The following is a 17,973-nucleotide window of genomic DNA, read 5'->3' as shown; positions in this document are numbered from 1 at the left end:
TTTTTCAGCTCTGTGGGGTTAGGAAATCCCCTGAGTGTCCCAGTTAAACCACTACATGCATTTAATCTGCCTGCAAGTGTCAGGGCAAGGCCTGGGAGCTCTTTGCAGGGGTTGTGCTCTGCAGGAGTGATGGGTGTGAATGTGCTGTGTTCTCAAAGCCAATACTGCAGCTCAGCCACCTGCAGAACAGGGAACTGACCTTCTGGGTTCTTATTCACAACTATCCATAAGCTCTGAAGTACCTCAACATGAACTCAGTAGATCTATAGTAGCAACAGCCAGTTTTCAGTGACTTCTTTTAACTTAGAAGTGAACATGATGTGAAGTAAACTTTTGCGAAGCCGCCTCATTCCCTTAGTGCTCGTTTAACTCCGTAAGTCCCCCATAAACATCTGCAGCTTTGCCCTTCCAGTTATTTACTCACCTGTGCTTTAAATGAGAAAACTGTTCAGTATCAGCCTGGTTGGTAGTTGCTGTATGATGTAACTACAGGTATCTCAATTACTATGTAATACTCTGTTTCCAGTAATGCAAACGCTTGTAATTACTTGAATAAGTTTTATTTAAGCTATGAATACTTTTTTTACACTTAAGGAATATTTAAATGGAAACCTGATTGCATTTTCTGCTATATCTTAGCGTAAGTCAAGGCCCGTGTACAAAATCCAAAGCTGTCTTATTCCTCCTGACTTGGTTATTTTTCTACATTTGGGATGTAACTTCTTGTTACAAACTTCTGCATTGTTGAATATTTTCTATCCTTTTATAGTCCGTTTCCTTTCCATCTCAGTGCTACTCTTGGGTCTGATTTGTAACCAATGTAATCTGCATTATATACTGTCCTCAACTAAAGCCTGGGCAGACTCGTGAAATAGCAGGAAACTGTCTTTGTCTTTGAAGCACTACAGTACTTTCTTTTTGTGTCTGTCTAAATAATTGTGCCAGGAAATGCATCTTATACAGCCACTCTGGATAAGCAATATATTGTACTGTAAATATAGCAGTTGCTATCACAACCTGGAGTTAAAATGTCTGGATGGTAACTAGTGCCTGTCTAATATACCTTGGAAAAGAGCATAGGCCTTCCTCCTATGGTGCTGTTACAAAAAAACTATTACCTGTTTTGATTCTGGGAAGTTGTGAAATATGGTGGACAAAATGTTGCTATGTTACATTGAGATCCAAACAGTGGGTTTTGGTTTCTTTGTAAAGGATGTCCATAAAACTCAAGGGGTTTGGGTTTCAATGTAATTGTAAATAGGTAAAACTGTCTGTGTGTTTGTGTCTGAAACTGAATTCTATGTGGTGATCCTAGGACTGAGAGGGAGGGAGAGGGGATGCAATCAGGTGCCACTAGTTTTTCCTGACTGAAACCCACTGTAAATTAGTGAATGGTGTGAATTGCAGCCTGGCTGAGGTGTTGGAAATGAATGAAAACTATTGGGATCAGCATCAGCCTCACGTGAATGACTGAATAAATGCAATAAAAGGCTCATAGTCAACACTATTACTTTGTTCATCACTTATTACAGATTTTTTGTTATAAATTTGAGTATATGAATTATGTAATTTGTAAAATGATGCTGTAGTGGATACCTTGCTACAACACTATTAAAAATCTTTCCTTTTTGTGAGATGAGGTTTGTAGAATAGTGAGATTCTTTCGTATGTTGAATCTTGGTCTGTTCCTGATGGTGGGAATGCTGGAGTGATGTATCTCACTGTGAGCTGGTACTTGGCTATTTGCATAACACGGCAGTTCTGTATATTCTTTTGGCTAACTGTAAATATAAATGTTTCATAATAGCTTAGTTGAATTTTTGAGGTACAGCTGTTTGTGTGAGATTAGAAAAAAGTTTATTTCTAAGAACTTGTAAAAAAAAAAAAAAAGTATTTTCAATAAAATTCCCTACCTCACCTCTGTTGTGCAGAAATGATCCCATTTTCCTATGTTTAATTTTTCCAACTTCGTTAGTAAACGCTAAGATCCTCTTTCAGTTATTGTCAAAACTTTGCTAGTTTTCATCAAATCACTCAAATAATGGAATGATGGAAAGTCTGAAGTCTTACTGGTTTCCTTTATTTCCATTACATTGATCAGGTATTTGGTACCTGAAAAGCAAATTCTAGGCAGTTTGTGCCATCTTAAGCTGCCCCTTCTCTCTACCTTGGGGGCAGAGCCTGTGCACGGTGGTGACAGTGTGTAGTGCCTGGCCAGGTGTGATGGTGGAGGGGGTTTTATTATTTTTCTTTCTAGCAGTGAGGGGTGGGTGACAGTGCTACACCAAGCATCTAAGACCTTAGTGGGAAGGGTTCCCAATCCTTGTTTTGCAGGGAAGGTGACTGGAAAAATACTTTGTTTGCTTTCTTTACTTTGATGTAAATGCCCATAAACATAATCAGTTCTAAAAATTAACATCTTGAGCCTTGGAAGTTATGCCAGACTGAAAGGTATTTAACTCCTTACATCTTAAAGAGAGAATTAGTGCCAGGAGTCTTCTCTGCCCTTGCTACTGGATGTGACTGTTTCTCTGGGTTCTGAAGTGGATATAGCAAATCCAAACCCAATTTTTAACCTTAAAACTTGCAGTGCTTGGGTTTGATTCCCCTATATTCCTGCCCTTGCAACAGCAACATTGGTGTTGCCATAGTTCAGATTGTGTTCTTTGATAACACCTTTAAAATTTCTGAGCTGTCCCATGGTGCAGGTCCCTGTGGGAAGGGAAAAGTAGGGGAGAAAAGGCACTGGAGTGTGTGTCCTGGAAGCCCTTCCTTGGGAAAACTCTGGGTCTTTGCCTGTGTACAAGAACCAGAGGTTTGATAGGAGTGGTGTAGAAGTGGCAATGGTTCCTGCCGAGCTTTGTGGAAAAGCACTAATTTTGAACCCAAATAATCTCAAGAGACCATGGGTTTTCTGGAACCAGAGGCTGCCTCCTTGGAAAGAGAGGTAGATATGTGCGTGTTTTTAGATGCAAATGTTTACAGCCTATTGCTGGTGGTAGTTCCAAGACCAGTGTAACATAGCTGGGTTGGCCTGCCTGTGGCCCTTCCCTTCTGAGATGTGAGCTATGACTCACCTTACCATGTGAAAGAAACACAGGCTACCCCTACAACCATACCAGGACAGGGCTGTGCGTTCAGCTTCTGAGATTTAAGCTCCAAATCTTGAGGAAACCTGCAGTCACAGCAGGAGCTTGGCAGCCTGCATGCACTGTAATGGGTTCTTACTGGTTTCAGAAAGGAAGGCTGTAGTCTTTAAACCAGCAAGGCTTGCCCTGCTCCTACACTGTAAATAATGAAGCAAGTGTGACCCTGCTCTCTGAGTCACTCAGAGTCTCATGAAAAAAGCAGTTTTCAGGATTTCACACCCTTTCCCCTTGTTACATTGGATACCTGTAATCAGGCATCTGGATAATCTCTGATCTCCCCAACTAAGAAGTATGTGAAGTTAGACTTGTTTCTAGACTGCTCCACCAGACTGGCTCAGCCAAGTGACCCAAGGCTCCCCAGACTAACACAAGGCTTGGTTTAGCTGGGCTGGGCCCTGGGCTGGGCTGCAGGCACAGCTCTGATTAAGCTGAAATACCTTTATTGCAAGTGCTGGCCTTAAGCTGCCACCTCATTCTTGAAGTCTGGTTGAACAAAAGCAAAAATGTGCTTTCACATTTTGATTAAAAACTCAGGTTCAACTTTTACAAACCTCTAATGACTACTTTCAGTGTAATTAACTGGATTAAACATGACAAATTGCAAATAACTGGTAACCTTAATATTGGAGAACTCTAACAGGAGATGTTAGTTTTGCTTATAAGATGTGCATAAGAAGGGAGGTGTGTAATGCTGACCTTTCTTTAATTAATTATATATTCTAGAGCATTCCCATTCTTTCCCTGCTTATGACTCTCATCTCAGTTTCATTTCATGCTAAATAAACCCTCATATTTACTTTGCAGCTTTGTTGAAGACTCTACCTTAATCTGGGAAGAATTAGTACACATCATGGAATTATGTACATCCCACTTGAGCTCACATGCCAGGGCTCCTGCCTTTATTCTGCAAGGTACTTTAACATGAAGATACTTTAACATGATGTTGCCATGGATGTCTGGCATGAGCACCAACTGGTATTCCTCAAAAAAGGACTGTTAACTGCTTGAACTTTGAATATTACTGTGATGTTAGGATTTCTCTTATTACGGCATAATGTTCTGTCATTGTTATGTGACATTATACCTACAGAAACTATTAATAAAGGATTTTGCTAGAAGTACAGATTTCTCTTTGCTTTTATAAAGTTTAGACTTAACTCTGAAGTCAGGCTATGGGAATAAAATAAAGTTTGAAAGCTATTTAAGTAACTGTTTAGTACTCTGAGGAAAGTTGGTTTTATATAAAACTTAGAACTTCCTTCTTTCCTGTTTGTAAAACACTGATGTTCATGTTACTGCTGGCACTGAAGTCAGTGTCTTGAACTCTTGAGAGCTCAGCTCCGAACAGTTGTAGGGCTGAGTTTTACTGCCTCTCTTCCTGGAGCCTGGGTGCTCACAAAGGCTAAATGTTTACCCCATTCTGAGAGAAAGAAGCCTTATCAGAAAAAGGACATGCTAAATACTAATACCTGGGGCTTTTTGCTTTGTTTTATTCATACTTAATAATGCTTTTTAGATTTTATTTCACTTTGTGCAGTTAGTAGTAGCTAGTTCTACTCAGTCTAACAATGACTTCTGCAGTGCAGGGGGGCACTGTTCCATATCACCCAATCACAGCTAGAGCTCACTCAAGTGATCTGAGAAACACTTCAGGTTTTCAATGAGTATCAGCACCCCATGGGGACAGTAAGGAAGACAGAGCCAGACAGGACAAGGGACAATAGGACAACTTCACCTATAAGACAGTCTTCAAACATAAAATCACTTTTACCATGAGGCAGGTTAAAGACTGGAGCATGTTGCCTGGAGTGGCTGTGGAGTCTCCATCCATAGTAACACTCAAAGCCAGTGGTACAACGGCCTGAGCAACCTGCTTCAGTCAGCTCTGCTCTGAGCAGTGGGGCTGGACCAGAGCATCTCCAGAGGCTCTGGTCCAGCCCCAACCTTCTGGGACCTGAAAGTGTCCCTAAAATGCACTCTTTCCATTTAAAAGAGGCAGTCCCATGGTTTAGATTCGTTATGTCTTGTAATTATCACCACGGTATCTTGCAGAGATACAGGGCCTCAGGAACACAGGACTCATCTATGCATGTAAAAAATTTATACACCAGCTAAAAACTGAAGTGCCCATCCAGCTAAATAAAAGAGCCCACCTGACTGAATAAAAGCTTCAGTACATTTTATGTTAGTAGATGGTCTGAGGTTCCTGTGGGATCATCACATTCATTACTCATCACTCATCTCCAAGTTGGAGTTACCTGCAGAGCTCTCTGCCCATAGCTTGTTTTCCATAGGATTTTACAGACATTCCAGCTTACCTGGCCTGTTGCATGCCAGTGGTGGTGACTTTATTTTCCCTTTAAGACTCTCCAAATACAACACAACGTGGCCTTGTGCTCCCAGTGAAGGAGTGCCCACTCCAGTGAGCACAGGCATTGCAGAACAGGGACTCTTTAATCATTGCTGCCTAATAACAGACTCCTTGTACACAACTGCTCTCCAGTGTTTCTGCTGTCACCTTAAAGTCCAGTTCCTTCTGGTCTGTTTTTTCACAAGTGAAAATCTTTTCCATGGAAAATGTATACTCATATGGCAAGAGTTTTGAAAAATTCACTGTCTTCCTTTCACAAAGGGATGGTCCAGCAACTGCAGAGCAGAAGGCCGTTCGTGTTGATCTCTGCATTGAAGGTTTCACAGATCAGTACATAAAACAAATATCTATGTCTGTGATGTAATTGCAAAATCTAATTGCAAAATTAGCCTTTCATTATTATCATTTGTCCATTCACTACTAATTTTTGGGGGTTTTTGGCAAAGCTGATCAAAAGGAAGGGAGGCTTGAAGGGAAAAGACTGTTGGAATTTATGAATTTTAAAACTGAAATATTTTAAAGAAACCATTACTTATTCTCCTAAATTCCTTGCAAATCTTTGAATAATTCTGCTAATTTGGCTATTTCAGGTGCACCAAAAATGTATTTAAGAAGGGTGATAATTATCTGTTCAAGCCTCTGTCAATCAGGTTGTTCTGTCACCTCCAGACAATGTCATGCGTTTTAAGGAGCCCATGGCTTTGTTTAAAACAAAACAAAACCCACAAAAATCATTCTTATAATGGATGTATGCTAGTGGTTTGGGGTTTTATAGGGAGAACTTCATGTTTCTAATAAGTATTATGTTTCAAATAAATATGTATGTCCTGTATATCCTGGCAGTGACAATAGATTTTTCCACTGCAGAAGACAAGAACTAAGTGAAAGCTCTTCCATTTAGAATACTGTCCTTAACACTTGTCTGACATAGGCCAAACTCAAACAATACTGGAACAGCAAAGTACAGCAAAGAAATTTATCAAACATTATGTTCAAAACTCAATGGTACCATGTTTCTGCATGAAAATTACAGTGAAAGTAAATTATGAGCATAAGGCCTGCAAAAAGAGAATCTGTGAGGGCTTTTTTATAGCTTTATAGAGAATAAAGCTCTTTTATATATACTTTTATCTCAAGGCTTTCCTGAAGTGCTGAAAAGCCTATGCATTTACAATAAAGTCATATGTACCATAAGCTAAGCTCCCATGGACCATCTCTAGAATACAGACTACCAGCATTTTTCCTTTCATTCTCCAGTTCAAAGCCCCCATGCCTGGTTAAGCAGGCGTGCACAAACTCCACTGCAGCACTGGAGAAGCGCTCGGGCAGGGCAGGCATCAGCCCCCTGTGGGCCCCGATGTAGAACATGGCTGCCACCCTGTCCATGGAAGCCAGTGGTGGTTTGCCTGTTGCCATCTCAAACACTCCAGATGTCTGATTTCCTGCCATAGCCAGACTCATTTATTACCTCTGGAGCCCTCCAGTAGGGAGTGCCATGCACAGCTCGCTGCGGGTGCCACTGAGGCGCCTGGCACAGCCAAAGTCAATCAGCTTTATCACCCCATTGGGCATGAGCATCACGTTATTGCCTTTGAGGTCGCTGTGGACCACACAGTTGTCATGTAAATATGCAACCCCTTGTAGAATTTGCTTGGTGTATTTACACAGGACAACTTCTGGCAATGGACCGAAGCGATTCAGAATACTGGAAATGAAGCCACCAGGAACAAACTCCATGAAAATGCTTAAAATGTTATCTCCCAGGCAAGTTCCTAAATAAGTTACAATATTGACATGCTTCAATGTCTTCAAAAGATCAACTTCCTCATGGAACTTCTGATACTCCTTTCCGGAGTGAGTTGATCTGATGTATCCAAAACCACCTGTTTTACAGCTATTAACTGCCCCTGGCTTGTCAGACCACAGTACACCTACGGTGAAACCAGCACTTATTAAGCAAGACACAAGATAAAACTTGAGTATTTACTTATTTTAAATAGTATCCTTGTGTTTGTCATGTTTCATGTCTCACTGTATAATGCAAACTATGTAACCACTTGTTAAGACAACAGTGATTTTTTAGATAAGGTGTAGCTCAATGACAACCAGCAAATCTCTTTTAACACATTCAGACATTAACTTACCGTGCCATAGGCTCCCTTTCCAAGGACTTCTCGTCCACATAAAAGGATATTTGTTAGCTAAACTGCTTCCTGGTAATTTAGTAGATTCATCAAACTTTAGAAGGCCACTTTCTTCATTTGAAGCCAAAAAGGCTTTATTGTAACTCTGCTGGAAAGACGATGGTCAGAGTAGGGAGAAAGTGGAGAGGAAAAGACAGACTTCATTTGGACCTTACATCTTCTCCTCGGTCTCCATTGAGATGCAGTTTCAGAGGAGCTCCGAGGAAATGGTGTTTTGGGGAGAGCAGAGTGGCTGGAACAGAGGAACAGGAGCAGTGTCCTGGAGCAAGCCCTTGTGTCTCGGAGAGCGGGATCGGCTCGTTCCTAGCGCACCTGGTGACTCCCAGAGCGGGGGATGGAAATGCAGCCCCGGTCCGAAAGAAACCGTGCCCGGGCAGGCGGGCTGGGATTGGGAGCTGGCGGGGGGAGCTCGCTGTTAAAGGCGATCTTTTGGGTGTAAAGGTGAGCCTTTGTCTCTGTGCCGGAGCAGCCGGCCGTAGCGGCCTTTGTGCTGCTGTCTCGTGATTTTCTTCAACTTTGATGAAACTGTCCTTTTTCTTCAACTTTCCTTCAAATTGCAGAGGGAAGCGCGTTTTGGCAGGTGCGCGTGCGCGGATCCTTGCGCGTGCGCAGATGGGTGGGGTGCGGCGCTGAGTGCGCATGCGCGGGCAGGGGAGCCGCATCACCGATAATCCCTCCGAGGGCAGGACCGCATCACAAATAGTCCCTGCTGGCGGATCACTCCGCCCGCGCATGCGCATGAGCGCCGACCCCTCCGCGGGCGGGCCGCATCACCGCTGGTCCCTCTGCTCTGAACGGTATCGTGATGTTGGCTTTTTGCATGTTCCATCATCGTTAGGAATGGATTGTGATGTTGGTTTTTTTCATGTTCCTTAATGTTAGAAAAGCTTTGCCGAGGTTCTGTAATGTAATGCTGTGGAATGTCTGTAGTTCGGGTGACAGTTTGGGAAGGACCTGGGGGGGGGTCTTCACATTCCTGGAAAAGGAGTGGACTATAACATCTAAGCCTGGTGATAGCAAGGTAACTCTTAAGAGGGAACTGGCGGTTAATGCGCTGAGAAAACCCAAATGATCCAAGAGCGCCGCTTCTCTGGAGTAATTTTTCCTGACATGACTTTGCCTTATAGATTTTTATATATATATATATATTTCCCTGGTCATTGATACAGCTGCTATAGTAGGTAAAATTGTATAAATATTTTCAAGTATACATCACAACAGTGCATAACCAGAAGATTACAGCATGGCATCTTCTTCCATAGACACCAGGACAGAAGGAGCACTTAAAAGAGCAGGATGTAATCTTTTTTTTGGTCTCATAGGTACAGTTTGCTAAGCTGAAGGGTGAATAAGGCTATCATCATGCTCTAACTAACACACCTAACACAGGTCTGATGAAAATAACAGGGCCATGACTTCCCAGGAAGAAGAGACTGCTTCAGAAAGATGGCAATAATTACCCCATCTTGCCGTGGATCTCCCTTGGGAAAGTGAGAGTGGAGCTGTAATTGGCACCTGTGTCTGCAGAAGCACAAGGGAGTGTATCAATACATAGTGAAAGAAATTTCCTTATAGATTTGTAATTTAAATAGACACAGAGCTAACAGGACCAAGGAGAAGCAGTTCTGGTAGAGAAACACCTTAATATGTGAAGGCATTTAGCTGACTTGGGGGTCAAAATGTGAGCCTTCTGAGCTCCAAGTTTTGATTAAGCATTAATTAAACAGGATAAGTCTGATAAACCAATACTTGTAGTTCATACCTATAAAAGTATCTGGTTGCACTCAGAGATTCAAAATAGTTGCCCCTTTTAGATAGACAGGGACTAATTGTAGTGTCTTTTCATATCCCCTAGCTGTCCAGATCTCCAGCTCTTGCCTTACCCGAAACCTTTTTATACAAACTCTTCAATTAAAATAGCCTATTCCCTTTATTCACTACAATTTCTCAATTTATATAAGCTTTGGCAGCTATTCTTGTCATGCCTTAGTACCTTCCGGCTTGCAGCCTCTAACACAGATATATTCAACAGAACACTGGAAGAATCAGTGGGCAGCTGGCCCAAGGGAAAGAGACTTGATAAATCTCTTTAATAAGCACGTATTTCCCATCTTTCATCCAAACTTGTGTGAAGCATAACTCAAAGGCAAGTTACAAGAAGAAATTACTTTTACCTTTTCTAGAGCACTATTTATTATTGCTCCATCTCCATTCCTCGTATTTTCCTCTTCTTCACTCTGTGTGTTTTGCATTTTAGAACACGTATGTTTTGGTCCTGAAGAGTTGATGTCTTTTTCTTCAAGCATTAGCAATTCTTTGGCCAGACAACAAAGCAACTCATCAGTCACATCCCTAGTATCTGACCAGGAGAAAATGTTTTGACTTGTCTGGAAACTGGGGCTTTTGGCACTTTTTGTCCAAATCACTGAAGATTGAGTCAATTCATTTACCAAACCACTGTTTAGAGGTGTGTTTGCCCAACTGTGATCTAGTATTTTTATGGGGGATTGGCATTCCAGTCTATCTGAAAAGGGCAATTCACATTTATTGACAGACTTGGAGTCCTGGTCTGATTCCAGGCGTTTGCCACCATCCATATCCCCCCTGCACTGGCGCACACAGATGTTCTGCTCTGCTGTTACCAGACTGCCACTTGGAGCAACACATCCTCTGCAGTCTTTTATCACTGAACTGAAGGAGATCATGGCTGCAGGCAGCAGCTCTCTGATGGCTGGATTTATCCTGGCTGTCTAACGACTGCTCTGAAGAAACTTCTTTAATAGTTGATAGGTTTGAACTTAAAAAAATTTCATTTTGCTTAGTTGACTGCGAAAGCTCTTCTAAAAATGTGAGCTGATGATCCGTGTCTCCGTGAAACAATGTTGTGCTACTCAAGGCATTTGTTTGAAAATCCAAGCCAGAAGTTGTTACATTATCTCGCTCTGTGTTGCTGTCACTCAACTTGGTCCTTCTGTCCTTTGTGATTAAGCCTTTCTGCTTTTGTTTAGTGCCAGGTATGGTCTTCTTTGGCTTGGAATGTGTTTTCTTTTGTGTGTTTCTGACTCTGCTGCTCTCTCCCCCTTTACTGCAGGCAAATCTACAGGTGCATCTCCCTGACGGAGCAGAATAAACACCTTTATAAAACCTGCCCTCGTGTTGAGCAAGGTCACGCATGCGGGAATGGACAGGAGTTCCAAACATTTCGTAAATACCTGGGCCTTGGTCATCTGAATTTATTATTTTGAACATGTCAGTGTATTTCAGATCTACAAAATCTGAAGCAGAGGGTGCACGTGGCAGACAAAGTGGAGTAACATGTTTCTTTAAGACAGCTGAATTTTTGCAACTGCAGGAGCAACTTTGCTTTTTAATTTTCTGAGCACTCTGAGCAACATGGCCTTTGTCTCCTTGAGTGGTTTTTTTATGACACTTCATGGAAGTCTCAGCTTTCACTTTTGTCCGTTCCAAAGATGGAAAAATCTGACTCTTGGCATTATATTTTGTGGTAGCCTCATCAGAAGCAATTAAGTCTTCAGATACTTTAACCTTGTTATTAATTTTAGATTTTGATGAATATTTATTCCTATTCATCTTTATTTTATTTTTGTCATTTTCTTTGTGAGCAAGAATATTGAGGCTCTGAGTAACATGAGGAGGCAGGGTACAGACACCACCCTTTTTTGTGGCAGGTTGTTCAGCAGTGTGTGGTTCCCTAGCTGGCTCTTGTTCAGAAACTGTAACATGAACAACAGCTACAAGCTTGTTTTGGTCTTCTGAAGTTGCTTCTGACATTGCTTCTTTTTCTTTTTCAGATTCAGAGATACAGACTTGATTTTCTGACTGTTTTCCAGAGGGATCTTTAACTTCTACTCTGGGAATTACTGAATTATCTTCTAAGCCTTGGTATGATTGTAAAGCACAAAGTTGGCACTCTCAGCATCTTCAGGTGGTTTATAATCCAGTATCCTCTCTGTAGCATTTCCTTCTTCCAGACCAGTGCTACAGCAATTCTCTGCTCTGTTTTGTTTTTTGCCAGCTCTTGAGGCATCGCTGTTGCTTGACACTGTAAATGTTGTCTGAGCTGTAAATATGCCACAGTTCACCAGAGCATTCCTTGAGCTCAACTGGGGATGACTCTCATCACAGAACCTGGCTTGGGTCAGAAGATCGATGTTCTCACAAATCACTGACCACCAGAATTTCACCAGGTCCTTATTCTCAGTGTGGATTGCTACATCAGCTTCCCTCCATTTTAAATGGCTTTGGATTTCTTCCTTCTTCTTGTTGGGGTACTTACCACAGTTACTCATGCTAAAGTAGTACAGGTCTTTCACTGGCATGAATGTATCAGAAATTGTGGCCGTGATCAATTCTGATGACTTTTCAGCGTGCCTTTTTAATAGGTTGTCTAACTGATACTGATAAAATTTAGTAACTGGCTTTACAGACTGAGGAATAGAGTTCATAATATTTAAAATATTTCTGATGTTGCTGCTTTCATTGGCAATATCATCCTCGTTCTTACAGGCTGACATGTCAGTGGTGGCAAATGAAACTGTAATTTCCATAAAAAAACATTAATAATGTGCTACACCACAGATACAGGTAAAATCTAATCAATAAGAACCAAGTAGACTAAGAAAAAAAATAGAAAACTATTATTCTTTTATATATTCCTATATTAAATCTATTATGAAGTGTAATGTCAAACTCCTGAGAAAATACATGATTTTTCTCACATTAAGTACATTAATTTTCTCACATCCAGAACTATTTCTAAGTATTTCGTAGTACAGAAAGTGGGGCCTTTTGCTTTAAGGCACAAGTCATTCTCCATGATTTAAAAACAGTAAGTTTTGTCCACATATACAAATCCTCTTGTCAGTTATTAACTCTGTCTTATGGCACTTCACATGTTTGCTACAGGAATTCAAAGTCAGTGCCTTCATGGGCTGGAGATTCTCATTCACAATGCACACTCTCCCTGAATGATAGCACCACTCTAATGCTGGCATTTAAAGTCTTTTTATGTAACCCTCAATGTGTGCTGACACCATTAATTATATTCCCAATGGAACTAGAACTCATGTAAGCAATTTTTCAAAAGGAAAACTAGACCATTATAACAAAATGCTACTGCATCCCTGGAGAAAACAATTCTAAAAAATTATTTATAGACTTTAGGATACATTATATTAAATCTAAACATATAGATCCATAAACCATGTTAAATGGCCACAGATTTAGCTCAGTTTTAGGTACATTGGAAGACAGCACAGTCTGCACTCGAGTTTCAGTGAAGTGAAATGGATAAAACCAAAGGCAGCTGACACAGAAGTCTGTTGGGTCAGGGATATGTTTTATTATTCCTCCCTTCTTCCTTCTCTTCCCATCACATTAGTTGAAAGGTACCACGTACATTTGAAGGAGTACAGATCAGAGAAAACTGAATACTTTGTTTTGACTATTCAGATGAACAGTGAGAATAATTTTCTGACAAAAGTATTTCTGTTCTTTATTTTACAGGAAATGAATATTTTTATGCAAATGAATGCAATAGAAATAGAAATGCAATAGAAATAATCACACAGTCTGAGTGCTCATTTGCATGTCTATATTCAACATCAGTTTGCAACCTGCAGGAAATTTTTGTTTGCATTCCAAGGGCAAATCAAGGTTTGAACATGCCAGGAAAAGCAATGTGTTGGTTTAAAATTCACAGTTCTGAAGGCTTTGTCTAGCCTCCATGGCATTAATATGAATGCTCAGTTTATCCCAAAGGATACACCTCCAGAAACTACCAGAGCCCAAGACATGAAATGAAGCTGTATAAAACCACACTGAGGTCAGCTAAATTATTTTTCTTAAATATTTTCCTCCATTTGAAATGTTTTTTTCCATAACCCTTTTTGTAATCCTTTGTCAGAACTCTTGCTCCTACTTCTGTACTTCATTTTTTCCTGTGAACAGTTGTATTCTGTGATGTGGTCACTAAAGTTTACATCTGATTCAATGAGTTGAGTCTTTTGTACAAAATGCTATTAATTAAAATACACAAAGGCCAAATTCTCTTTTTTCTAAGTACAGTATATTTGAAATGCTGTGAAGCATTGAGATGTAAAATTGTGAGCTTGTTTCAAAGTACAAAAGTTTTGTCTAATGCTATTTACACTTTACACAAAATCTCGTGTCAAATATGTTTAATCCTAAGAGATTATTTTTTATTTGATAACACAGTAAATTTCATCAATCATCTAATATCAAAACTATTTTAGAATTCAGCTTCAATTTTAAATTACCATTTAAAAGAAGTGTTGGGGTTTTTGGCAAAACTAGACATCTAATTTGTTTAACATATAGGATGCACATTTTAATTAACTTATATATTTCTATTTTAAAGGGTTTTATACATTTTTGAACTTTTCTCTCCAAAAATCCCTGATGTAACATCTTACTGGCAAATTGTAGATATACATCTGAAGATTTGCTGACACACAAATAAATGTAAAATGTGAAATAAACGTAAAAATACTTCACATTCTTTAAAAAAACCCACCTGAGACTAAGCAAACTACCTCCACCACTTCTGTATTTCTATTTTTAAGATTTTGAAAGGATATAATACTTTTGTCAGTGATCATTTTATACATAATGTCCTCTTACCTCAGATCTCTTGTTCCTGGTTTTTAGCATTGTTACATTTAACCCTTAAAAATCAAAACAAATGAAATATTAATTTGATGTTCTTAGACTACAATTCACATTTATAAATCAATTTCAAATTGTAGTGTTCAGGGGATTGAGGATCTGTCTGTGGTTGCAGGACTGTACTATAGATCTGCAGAGCAGAAAAAAGTTGTAGGTTGAAATTTAATTATGATACTGAACTTCACAATTCCATTTGCTATAGAAAATTATAAAATACTGTCATTGTAAAATATTTTGACACTGATAATCTAAAGAAATACTTTTCAATTGTAGATGTTTGCTAACTACAGTATTGCCAGTATGAGGGAGAAAGTGCAAGAGATATCATCACTCCAGGAACAGAGAATTACACTCCACATTTGTGGGCTCAGTTTCATAACACAGAGTACCAGGAATGGTTTGTCATTGCTTCTCTTTATCTCTTTCATTCTGCCAACACACACACAAACATATAATTAAAAAAGAGGATTGACATGGCTGAAGTCTCTGTGAAGAAGGCAAAAGACATAAAGGCAACTTTAAAGGAAAAGGACTTCTAAGACTTTGCCCTCTAATATGATAACCAATATATAACTTTATATAAAATTTGTGACTTTTAAATTTAAACTTACTTTGTGCTTTTATTATCTGGAAGGTATCTAACTCCATAAATGATGTTGAAATGTTAGACTCTGGGCATGAGGTCTGTAGCAGAAAGCTGAAGTCAAAGACACATCCCGTGTTCTCTTTCTTTGAGAAGAAAGGTAAAGAAGTGTGATGTCTCCTGGGTAATGCTATCTGATTTTTACTTGGAAAACATGCCACTTGTTGGTCTGGCCATGCCCTGGATGTTGATGCTATTTGGCTAAAAGGCAAAACAAGAAAACCCAAAATACAGAGCAAAAATAACTGGAAGGAGCCAGTGCAATCAATCATATGACTGGTGAATAATGTGACCAAGAGGTTTGTAAGATCCCAGAATGCCAAAGTATCTTTCCTTTATTTATCTGTGAAGTTGTGACTCCCTCACCCTCCCTGGAAATATCTGACTTCAATGCAGAGATTGACTACACGTGAGAACAAATGACAAAAAACGTTAACCAAGCCACAACAGGAATGGGAAAACAAATCGTTCACCTTCCCCTTTTTGACAAGAATTGATTGCTTCCAGTGTGTAGTTTTAATGAATCATCAGGAGAGTGTGTCAGAAGAATTCTGAAGATCCGATGCGCCTTTGATACTTACAGAATAAGCTATGGTCTGCCTGAAAAAACAGAGGCTGTGTGGACAAGCCTCAGATTTCTGCCACCTGTTTTCTGAAGAATGAAAAACATGGAAAAAGATAAATACTGTGACAGAAAAGAGGAACAAAAGTACAGTCTAAGTCAATCTTAAAGGTGTATGCAAGATAATTGTCTGGGTTTAATAAGTCAAATAACCATATACCATATTTTTTTTTATTGTACCAAATAATTTATTCACCTAATGAAGTATCCTGCCGCCAGCAATGGCCAATAATTGACATTGGGAAGAGATAAACACTGCACAACACATAGAGCTGTATGTATTGTCTAGAACATATTGTCTAAGGAAATATTTTTCTTATTCAGACCACTACCTTCTTTGTTCCCATTTGTGCATACCCAAGTGCAAATTAAATACTGATACTTCTTGTACTTGCTGGTTTTTCCTAGCGCTTTGTCTGACTGATGAATTTCTCCCATTATATTGTCTGCATTCTGAAAAGCAACAACACTTCCACAACCTGCAGCAATACATCAATATTTGCATAAAAGCAGTTTAATTCAATGACCAGGAACACATTGCAACTGCAGTTACTTTGCGGCATTAAAATATTATTATAAAGAAGTACCGGGAATAACTATCAGAAAAAGAAACACGAGTAAGTTACACTTGACAAATTTTTAAAATTTATTGAATTCTTTTTATTTCTTTGGTAAGTTTATTAATTCAATGCACTATAAAAACAAAGAATATCTAAAAAAAAAATCTCAGGGGAAGAGAAATAGAAGACAAATATTGACAGAAGCAGAGCATTTAAAAATATGAAACCAAAACAAATCTCAGGCCTTTACAAAGGTGGAAAGTAACTCTGAATTCGATTTCGTATTTTGTTATGGTTGCTAGGTTTTGACAAATAGCCAGATTTCAAGTTGTTACTGTAGTTTTTCCAGCTTCAGATCTGCATTTTACACTTTAAACACATAAATTTTGGGTTAGACTACCTTTTTTGTTTCTCCTCTTATTTTGTTGGTTGTCAGACATATTGTCCTTAAAAGTATTAAGGCCCAGAAACCTGAAAAGAATATTTTGTTAGTTGATTTCCAATTCATGTATACAACACGTTAATTTATGTTTCATTATTTAAGAGACAAAAGTAAGATAAAAACATTTTTGAAGTACTTAAAATTATTAAAAGTACTGTGATTTAGCATCTAATGCCCTTTCCTGTGAATGCACAGAACCAAAGAGTTCAGAACGTTTTTAGAGCTAAAACCACAACATATGCTATGTTGAATTTGACTTGAAAGGGTTTTACTCTTAATTAGAAGATTGTAATGCATCTTTCCCATGACTAATAGCAATAACTGTGGGAAAGGAGCTGGCTGTCACCCTCCTGGTCAATACAGCTGTGTGTGGGTAATGCTGACCCTTGTTTACAGTCAGTCCTGTTCTCGGCTGTGGTGAGTGTGCTGGGAGCTGCTTCATAATTATAAAAACATTAACCCTCTTTTCCAAGATTAAACTCCAACTCTAGCAATACCGTAAGATGACAGTGGCATAAAAAACACTGAACAATTCCAAAGTGCAGACTCATAAAGAAGAAACATGAGAGGGTTAAGTCAAAGGATTGCGAGTTTTGAAATTCCAGAAAGCTAATTCTTAAAATTAATCCCAGTTAATAATTTTGATCTATTTGGGTGTCCTCCTGAAAAACATAGTGAACTTCAATTTTTCAAGTGACAAGAATACAAATTAAGACAGTGGAATTAGCTATAGAAGTAGCTAGAGCAGCCAGCACTCTCGATGTCTCATGCTAAAGGCCAGATAATCCATTACAATGTTCATCCCATTAGGTTCGCCTGTTAAGAGTCAGATGGTGAACTTCTACAAACTTTCCATTTTTTTTTGGATACACAAAAAACCCCTTCAAAATAATAACAGGGGCTGCTCTGTAAAAAGGCATAAATAAATCTTAACCTGGTTCTTCAGCAGCAAAGAGTGAAAGAGGCACAGCAACCCAAAGGGAAGTTACAGAGCATTTTCTGCTCGCAGCTACCTTCCTTTGCTGGGCAGCGAGGAATTCGGCAGCAATTACACACACTTTGATTTTATTTTCGGCTGTTTCCCAGAGTGCGGAGCACACTGAAGTCATTCCAGAGGCAGTCGCCTCTGCAGGCAGCTCCGAGTACGCGGGGCTGTTGAGTTTACACCATGTCGCCCAGGTAACTCCCTCACCCCGGGGGGAATTCGGTTTGCAGGAGTTTAATTCAAAGAGCAGCAGTGACCTTGAAAACAAACACAGCCGAGCTAAACGGCA

General features: G+C 39.5%; 2 protein-coding genes across 10 annotated transcripts in view; one reads left to right on the top strand and one right to left on the bottom strand.

Annotated features, from left to right (window-relative positions):
* The window catches only part of CCNT2 (cyclin T2), a 26,168-nt gene extending 21,898 nt beyond the window's left edge, over positions 1–4,270 (top strand). For 7 of the 9 annotated variants that reach the window (XM_042041364.1, XM_042041366.1, XM_042041371.1 and 4 more), the window contains one exon: positions 1–4,270. This exon is cut by the window's left edge. Coding sequence is in view for 1 of the 9 variants with exons in the window: in XM_042041367.1 (XP_041897301.1) it covers positions 3,954–3,976 (23 nt within the window). In the remaining 8 variants the exon portion in view is untranslated. The other 2 variants (XM_042041365.1, XM_042041367.1) reach the window with 1 other exon arrangement.
* On the bottom strand, positions 769–17,869 carry MAP3K19 (mitogen-activated protein kinase kinase kinase 19). Its single transcript, XM_042040455.1, is given in 16 exon segments — positions 769–5,826; positions 6,794–6,946; positions 6,948–7,023; positions 7,026–7,370; positions 7,373–7,451; positions 7,665–7,695; positions 7,697–7,812; positions 9,899–10,393; positions 10,395–11,638; positions 11,641–12,243; positions 12,246–12,279; positions 14,388–14,431; positions 15,026–15,276; positions 16,089–16,176; positions 16,658–16,728; positions 17,865–17,869. Coding segments are annotated over 16 exon segments (3,702 nt in total). The 3' UTR covers positions 769–5,759.
* Between the last annotated feature and the right edge of the window lie 104 nt (positions 17,870–17,973).

This window comes from Corvus kubaryi, unplaced genomic scaffold (assembly GCF_017639235.1).
Source record: "Corvus kubaryi isolate FWS band 111438036 unplaced genomic scaffold, C.kubaryi_AGA036_p1.0 37396, whole genome shotgun sequence".
NCBI lineage: Eukaryota > Metazoa > Chordata > Aves > Passeriformes > Corvidae > Corvus > Corvus kubaryi.
The sequence above is the reverse complement of the archived record's forward strand: the minus strand, read 5'-3'. Positions and strand labels throughout refer to the sequence as shown.